The following is an 8,257-nucleotide window of genomic DNA, read 5'->3' on the forward strand; positions in this document are numbered from 1 at the left end:
TTCCCAGTGAGCTGCTCACCCTTACTGGACACCTAGGAAATAGGAGGCACATAAGGATAACCACAATTATTCAGACCAAAGGTTTAATGAATCCATTGTCACCCAAAGTAGGAATAAATTCAGCAAGGAATTCCACAGATTCTGAGTATGCTTTGGCCTTAGCTCCTGCAAGCAACATTTGATACTCTCCTAGTTCTGGTGTCCCAAGGAATGGAATATATCCACGTTCTCCATGGCAATCACAGACTCTTACACCTGCAATATCCAATCCTGTTCAGAAGCACCTTGCACAGAAATATTGCAGCCATGGAAAATCTCGTAATTAATTCAATGAATTTCGTTAGCCCTGGGTTTGGATGCTTTACGGTAAGCTCTAAAAAAACAAGGGCTACTTGGAAAACTTCAAAGCCGCTGTTGAAGAGAAAAAGCAAACACGAATGAACACGCTCAATTCACCTCCATGAGACTTAAATACTGGGATTGTGTGACACATAAGGGCAAACGTGGCAATATTCCTGACATTTGATGGCAATGTGGGGGAGGAATCGGGGCTCCCGCTCCGGCCCAGCACCTCAGGGCGGAGCTCAGAGCCTCTCATATGCGAGGGGAGGAGGGGCACAGGACCCCCGTTCGGCACCGTTCCCGCTCTCACGCCCTCTCGCATTCCCATTCACGTACCCATTCACGCTCCCATTCCCGATCCCGCTCACCTCTCGCTCGGCGGCCCGCGGAGCCGGCACAGGCCCGCTCAGCAGAGCGGCAGAGCGCATCGCTCGGCCGGGCCGGCGGGGCGCCGCGCCCGCAGGGCGGCCGGGGGAAGAGCTCGGCGCTCCCGCGTGGTGCCTGCCAGCGGGCGGGGCCGAGCGAGGCCGAGCCCGAACCGAGCGAGGCCGAAGCGGAGCCGAGTGAGGCTGAAGCGAGGCCGAGGGGGCGCGATGGCGGCGACGCCGCCGCCCAAGCCCTGGGAGTCCCGGCGGCTGCCGGGCACCGCGCCCGCCTTCCAGTGAGTGCGGACGTCCCTTCCCGGGTGTCCCCGCCGTGGCGGCCGTGGGTGTTCGCTCCCTCGGGCCGGCGGGGCCCGCTCTCCTGGGGCGGGCTGAAAGGTCGGGCCCGCCCGGGGCTGCGCGCGGCTCCGGGGGTCGGGCGGGGTGGGCGGCCGGGGCTGCGCCGCGCCGTGAGGGGCTTGTACCGGGCGAGGATGGGGGAGCTCGGCGTGCGGGGCTTCGAGCTCAAACCCCGCCGGAGTCAGAGGGCGGCTGCGTGTGCAGTGCGGGGAAGGGAAAGCTGTGTTGTCGTCGATGGGTAGAGTGAGTTCACGGTCCATTCCTGGGAATATTAAAAGTCCGTCCCTGGGGGCATTCACAGTCCTTGCCTGGGGGCTATGCAGCTCTGGGAGTCCCCGAGCCTCCGCAGGGCTGGTGGAGCTGCCTGTCTTGGAAAAGATTGGGACTTCGAAGAGATTTCTGTGCGTTGTCAGCCTCGTGTTGTGTTCCCGTCTGCTGGGACCTCTCCCAGAAAACCCAGCCTGCTAGTGAAGGATGCACAAAGAGTGTTCGTAAACTCCTTCTTTTTTATGGGAAGTCAAGGAAGGTTCGCTCGGTGGCTGGATACTCATCTTGTTTTTCACTTGGTGCTGATGATTGCGCTTGGAGGGAGCTGAAACTGGGCAAAAGGTTGGCCCAACACTAAACACTGAGCAGAAACTTCGCTCAGCGTTCTCTGTAGCGTGCTGAGCCAGCACTTTGGTGTTGGTTTTTCATTCTGGCTTATTTACCCCATTTTAAATGGCTTCGGGTAGCTTGGAAGTAGGGTGTCCCAAGTTGGTCACTGGAGAGAGGACTGTAGTGTGACTTACTGAATTACAGTAGCTCCGTTTGCTGGGGTAATAACTAATTTTTCCTCCTGTTTTCAACTGCTGAGAGAGTTACAGTCTGTGATGAAAGAAGCAGCAGTGTAAAGATACAAGTACTATTCTTTGCTGTGGAAACCTGTGAGTTTTGCTGAGGACAAGTTGTTCCTTACCTTTTATAGAAATAGTACAGCAAGCAGCTGCTCCATAGCAATTCCAGTTTGACTTCCTTCTTTTTTTTTCTGGACTGCAGAAGTGGGAAGTCATGGGATGAGGCAGAAAGCATGGGAAATAAAAGTTTGACTTTAGGGTGATAATGGGTGAATGAAACATATATATTTTTATTGAACTGGCAGAAGTTAGACAAAAAGCCGCTTGACAGGATTCAAATGCCAGTCAAATACTTTCAGAGTTTTATTACGAAGGGCAGTAATAAAATAATTTAAACTGATGGACATGCAAAGGAAAAGAAAAATTACTAAATTAAGACCTCTCTCTGCCAACACTTCTCAGCAGTAGATTCAACCCCTTGACAATCTCCACACAGGTAATCAGGTAGTTTGGGTAGAGGGGGAAACCAGGGACCCCAAAGCCCTTGCACATATTGTTGCATAATTACTTAGATTCTCAATTAGGTCGTGCCACCCATTAAGAGTAGATTCACAGGAGCTCTCAAGCTTTCTTCCTGCTGTATTATTGGCTCATTGTGTAGAAGAGCTGGGAACAAGGGTTGGAAGTAAAGCTTTTAGATTGGAAGGTTCAGAAAAAATTGTGTTAGGGCCTATGAGAGGCTTTCATGTGCAGAAGAATGACCTGGGTGTTGGAGCAGCTGGTTTGAGGGCCCTGGGTTGTGTATTTTGTGTGTTGATACATTACATACACAAAAAATTACAGAATTAATAGAGAAAGCTTTCCCGTGTTTTCATTCCAGCTCCATGTTTACATAGAATATCTGATTAAGGGGGTTCTGTTCCCCTGAAGGATCTGTGTTTTTCCTGTCCAGATTTTTTTGCTTCTAGCAAATGCTGTGCAACATACTGAGCGTTGGGTTTCCAGTTTCCCTATCCCTGCCCTGCTGGAACTCTCTGTGGTATTTATGTAGCTAGCCAAGGACTCTGTGCAAAGCAAAACTTAAGCTTTGGGAGCTGATCTTGATTATCTGAATTCGTTTAGGTCTGCTGACTTGGGTGACAACCTGCTGACCAGGCCCGGCCAACCCACGGTGGCACGAATCCCTCCACCCATTTTGCCAAGACCATCCCAGCAGACAGCAAGCAGCAGCCTGAGTGCTTTCAGGCCAGCCTATAGCAGTTCTTTCTCTCCAGGCTATGGCTCATATGGCACCTCTTTCTATGGAAGCTACAGTCCCTACAGCTATGGCTACGGAGGGCTGGGCTATAACCGCTTCTGTGCCGATGGCATTCCCCCCAGCAGGTTTGTGCAGCAGGCTGAGGAGAGCAGCAGAGGTGCCTTCCAGTCCATCGAGAGCATTGTGCACGCCTTCGCCTCCGTCAGCATGATGATGGATGCCACCTTCTCAGCTGTCTACAACAGTTTCAGAGCAGTGCTGGATGTGGCCAACCACTTCTCCCGCCTCAAAATCCACTTCACCAAGGTGTTTTCAGCTTTTGCTGTAGTGAGAACTATAAAGTACCTCTACCAACGCCTGCAGCGCCTGCTGGGTCTGCGGCAGAGCTGTGAGAACGAGGATTTGTGGGCTGAGAGTGAAGGCAAAGTAGCTCGTGCTGGCCTTGAAGGCAAGGTGGCTAACTCTGCAAAATCCTGGCCCATTTTCTTGTTCTTTGCTGTTATACTGGGAGGCCCCTACCTGATTTGGAAGCTGCTTTCTACATACAGTGACGAAGAAACAGGTAAAGATGACCTGCAGCACCAGAGAAGTGCAGCATGTATTGTTCCTTTTGTTGTTGCCTGTATAGAGATTAATCTCACACTACAGCCATAGTAATTAATAGATAATGGGGCACAGTACTGAATTTTAGGCATGTGATGCAAGTGACAGCCTGCTTAAATAACCTGTTACCAAGATGTGGTTTCCTGCTGAAGCTTTCTATGATTCCAGAATCATGGTTCTTCTCAACTTCTGGTTCCTTCCTATTAGATGTGGCAGTTTGGGTTGGGTGGGACAAGTGTTGGCTTGGTTTACACAGCAAATCTTGCTTTTCATGTTACTTCTGTCACTTCCATATTGCAAAAGTGTTGGCAGGAAAGTTTGTTTTTTTTTCATTTTCCCATGAAAAACACACCAAACTTTGTAACTCAAAGCAGATAAACTTGTGATTTATGTTTGAAAACAGTGTCTAGTAACTGGGCAAGTGGAGAAGATGACCATGTAGTTGGAAGAGCAGAATATGATTTCAATGCTCTCTCAGAAGAAGAAATTTCTTTCCATGCTGGTGACATGCTGAGATTAGCACCCAAAGGTAAACTTTTGATTTTCTCTTTATTTTCCCATCACATGTGAAGTAAGTTACACTGTAAGAGTCTGAAAATTGAAACAAAAAAAGCCCCCAAATCACCTAATTTGACCAAATTCCTCATCCACACTGATTTTTACTCCCCATTAAGTGATTACTTGCATTCTAATAAAACTTACAGAGTAGTTTTGTTCAGTTTTGTTGAATTGTCTTGTTACTTGACACGTTTGCATTCTCTTTTTCAGAACAACAACCCAAGATCCGTGGTTGGCTTCTGGCTAGTTATGATGGCCAAACAACAGGACTTGTGCCAGCTAATTACATCAAAATCCTGGGCAAAAGAAGAGGTAGGAGAACAGTGGACCTGGAAAGGATTCCAGAGCAGCAGCCAGCCTTTCCCAGTACAGCTGTCAGAGGGGCCCCTGCTGCTGTGACTACAGAGGAGCAGGAGGCTGCTTTTGAAACTGTTTTTGCTGGAAGCAGCAAAGTTCCCGTTGCATCGGACTCCGCTGTGGCTGGTGGAGGGAAGCAGGAACTCTGATCAACAAAGCAGCTGAACTGAACTTTATTGATACTGCTTAGGGTTTGTTGAAAGTCTGGTTTGGAATGGAGCACTGGTGGGTCTGTACCAGTTATTGCTGCTACTGGCTGGTGACAGGATGGAGAAGTGATTGCTCAGATTTGTGGTATTTATTTTTGACTCACCTAAGGCTGTATGTCAGTGATTCTGTCCACCCACTTGGCAGCAACTCTGAGATCTTGAGACAGGAGAAGTGAGGCATTTATAAAAAAGCAAAGGAAAAAAATAGGGACTGCCATTCTTGTTTAGGAGACAAATTAACACCCAGTCTTTGTAGGAGTATCAAGTCTTTTCAAAAGATGTGCAAAGGGAAGATTTATTTCTGTAAGATGTCCTCCAAAACTTCATGCCCACAATCATAAAGCAGTAATAGCACATTGTCTCCCTCTGAAAGGACGGAGAGTTGCAGGAGATACACACAACTGAACACTTAGAAGGTTTGAGTTGCTTCTCATAAGAAGTAGGGTTCTGTCATAAGGAACTTAGCTCTTAAAACAAAAGGGACTTGGGAGGAGAAATAGAATTTATAAAGGGAGAGCAGTGAGGCATCAGCAGTAGTTCAAAGCAGTTCTGTTTTGTTTATTAAAAGGACATTAGAATAAAGGGTATTCTGCTGTCAGGCACTCATCAGTTGTTACTCCCTTAACTAACTTTGCATCACTCTTTGCCATTTCGTGTTGTAGCCTGTTAGCTGCCTCTCTGTCAGCTACTACTTGCATCCCAACTTATTTCTGTCCTTTGTTGATTTTATATGAGTGTCAAAATATCTATCCTGTGTTTTTGAGCAGTAGGAAAGCCTTGAGTTGCGGGAATCTGAAAGTAATTGGAGCATCAAAAAGTAACATTTCTTGCTTAATCGTCTCAGAGAATGTCTTGGGAGTTGGACAGACTTTTTATGCTGCCTTTCAGGTGATAAATTGTGCATCTGCCCATAAAATTTGAGGGCTCCAGTTTATCAAAAGCCATAAAAATATTAAGACTGTTCAGAGTATTTTCTTCATATGGGTGTTTGAGAATTCTGTCTTGAAATACTGTTTTGGTTTTTTGTTAAAGGAAGCAAAGATAATTAAAACTTTTTTTTTTCTTGTAGTACATATGCATAACATGTTGAACTTCTGAAGGTTACATCAGTGAAGATTAACTAAGTTTGTCTTAATCATTAAAATAACTTTTATTTTAAAGTTTCTTGAAAATATAAGTAGGGAACAGGCCTTTGCTTAATTGATAGAGTAATTTCAGTTTGACCATTCCTACAGGGATCTTCAACACCTATTATGTGTTAACAAAGCTTTCAGTATTTATATTTTAATTGCATTTGCTGGCCTTGGGTTCTTAGAAGTCTGTTCAACACAACAAAACCCTAAAAAAACCTGAAATGAGCACAATTTTATTGAGGTAGAGTGGCTGAAAAGACAAATATTATCCTGGAACCTTGATTTGAAAGTAATCTCTGAATGCCTGTTGTTAATAAATAGAACGTGAATTTAAGTGGTTATGCTTAGATATTGGGAGATGGTGATTAAAATAATTTATAGTAAATTGTTAGATTTTCAAGTGCAGATGTAAAGGAAAAAGTAGTTAAAGGGCAAATGAAAACCTTGAGGTTTAAAACAAGACATGTTCCTGAGATACTGCCCTGTGTACAAGGGCATAGAAGAAAATTATCTGTATTTGAAAATTGTATCTGTTGTTGATATGAAAATAGCAAAAAAAATCTGAAATCTAAAATACAGAGAGGCAAAAGGGGGGAGGAGTGTATCAAGTGTACAGTTCCATGTGCAGAGTGTGTCCCTGGAGGGAATTAATTTACTGTTCTGAGATGTAATTAATGGACTCTCAGCCTCTCTTGTCAGTGAAAGATTTCAATCAGAGGAAGGGTCCTTAAATGAGTGAATAAATAAACCCCAAACTTTTTTTTTTTTTTAAATAAATATCCATTCAGGTAGATTTTTTGTTTTTCTGTCTGGTTCGGGTTTTTTTTTTTCTGTTTTCTCTTCTGTCTTCTGGCTCAGAACAAGTTGAGAAGACAATGCCATGATGCTTGTTGGAATGTTTTAAGTCTTCTTTTTAGAAAGACGAGTTTAATTTCACTTCTGGGTCATACTATTTTGACAATTCTTTTAGTAGGAAGATATGTGAATCTTACCCGAGTTGTCTTTATATTTGTTTGACTTAGCCTACAAACTGTCATCATTGTGTATATTAAATCTCAACAAAAACTTTTGATCCTTTGAATCTTGCAATTACCTTAATTGGAAAAGAAGGCTCTGAGGAAATGAAGTCAGTTATTTAACCCACAGTTAATTGTACTGATTGCAGAAGGGTATTAAAGTTCATTGAAGTAAAATATACACTACAATTTACTGTTTGTTTCTGTCCACGTGTCAGGCTACAGAAAAAAGACCTAAATGAACACTGGGTAGAAAGGAAGGCTGGTGGACAGGCTGCTCAAGACTTGCACAACTTTAGGAAGGGGAGACCAAAAGGAGGAGGTGTGGCTGCACCAGGAGAGTGTAGAAGAGGAGATTAGAAGAGAGGTTGAAATATTGCTTGACCTAAGCATTAGGCAAGCAGCTATTTTGAGGTCTGTAAATACTAAGTTACCTTTATGTTATTCTTTGGGAATATTTATATACCTGTAGCAGAGCTAGAAGTCTGTAACAGAAATTTGACATCTGTTTATATAAGATCTTAGTGATACTGTTTAATACATCAACTATTTTTTGCTTGAATATGTGAGCTACTGACAAATGCCATTGCTGAGTGATTCTTGGGGTACAGACAGAACATGAACATGCACAGGGTCAAGGCTTTGTTCAGCTTTCTGAATAATAAATTTAAAATCCTCTTTCTAGTAGAAATAAATTGGCCACTTTGCACTGGTTGAAAAACTCTTCCTTGTGTAGAATTAGACTCCATCTGGGATATTAAGGTTGTTCTCACTCACTCGGTGGTCTCAGTGAAATTTGTTACTGAGGTAAATACAAGAGTTTCTTACAAATCTCATCTGTTGGCAATGAAAACCTTCCGAGGTGCAAACTTGGAAACCAACCCAGGGGTTTCTTGATAAGCCAGTGTAGAAATACTCTTGTGTGCAATCATAGCAGAGCTGTACTTGTTTTACAAAACGTAACACAAGAAGTTAGGTTCTTATGTAACTCCTTCAGATTTTTATCCGTGCAGGCATGGCCCAAGTGTTGAGATGGGTGAACAATTCTGGGCTGTAAAGGCAAATAGTCATTGTGTATGTCCACAGGTGGTGAGACACATCCTTTTCTCTTCTCCTACTGTCTTGGACTGGTTCCTTTGCAGAGCAGTTTGAAGCAACTTCGGGCTGATAAATCTGTCCCCTGGGTTCTGTGGCCTCATGGAGCTCAGCCTTTAAGCAGCTGG

At 44.5% G+C, this 8,257-nt stretch overlaps 1 protein-coding gene across 1 annotated transcript; it reads left to right on the top strand.

The window, feature by feature from the left end:
- The first annotated feature begins 935 nt into the window (after nt 1-935).
- On the top strand, nt 936-7,607 carry PEX13 (peroxisomal biogenesis factor 13). The gene is made up of 4 exons (XM_062490612.1): nt 936-1,003; nt 3,023-3,720; nt 4,165-4,290; nt 4,530-7,607. The coding sequence occupies exons 1-4, from the start codon at nt 936-938 to the stop codon at nt 4,823-4,825; spliced, it is 1,188 nt and encodes a 395-aa protein (XP_062346596.1). The 3' UTR covers nt 4,826-7,607.
- The last annotated feature ends 650 nt before the right edge of the window (nt 7,608-8,257 follow it).

Source organism: Cinclus cinclus, chromosome 3 (assembly GCF_963662255.1).
Source record: "Cinclus cinclus chromosome 3, bCinCin1.1, whole genome shotgun sequence".
Classification (NCBI taxonomy): Eukaryota; Metazoa; Chordata; class Aves; order Passeriformes; family Cinclidae; genus Cinclus; species Cinclus cinclus.

What these genes read in the sequence shown, in the direction of transcription:
- PEX13 (XM_062490612.1), top strand. Translation starts at nt 936, where the DNA reads ATGGCGGCGACGCCGCCGCCCAAGCCCTGGGAGTCCCGGCGGCTGCCG. An exon ending in GGCACCGCGCCCGCCTTCCA is followed by an intron (nt 1,004 to 3,022) that starts GTGAGTGCGGAC and finishes GAATTCGTTTAG; the next exon opens with GTCTGCTGACTTGGGTGACA. An exon ending in GCTGAGATTAGCACCCAAAG is followed by an intron (nt 4,291 to 4,529) that starts GTAAACTTTTGA and finishes TCTCTTTTTCAG; the next exon opens with AACAACAACCCAAGATCCGT.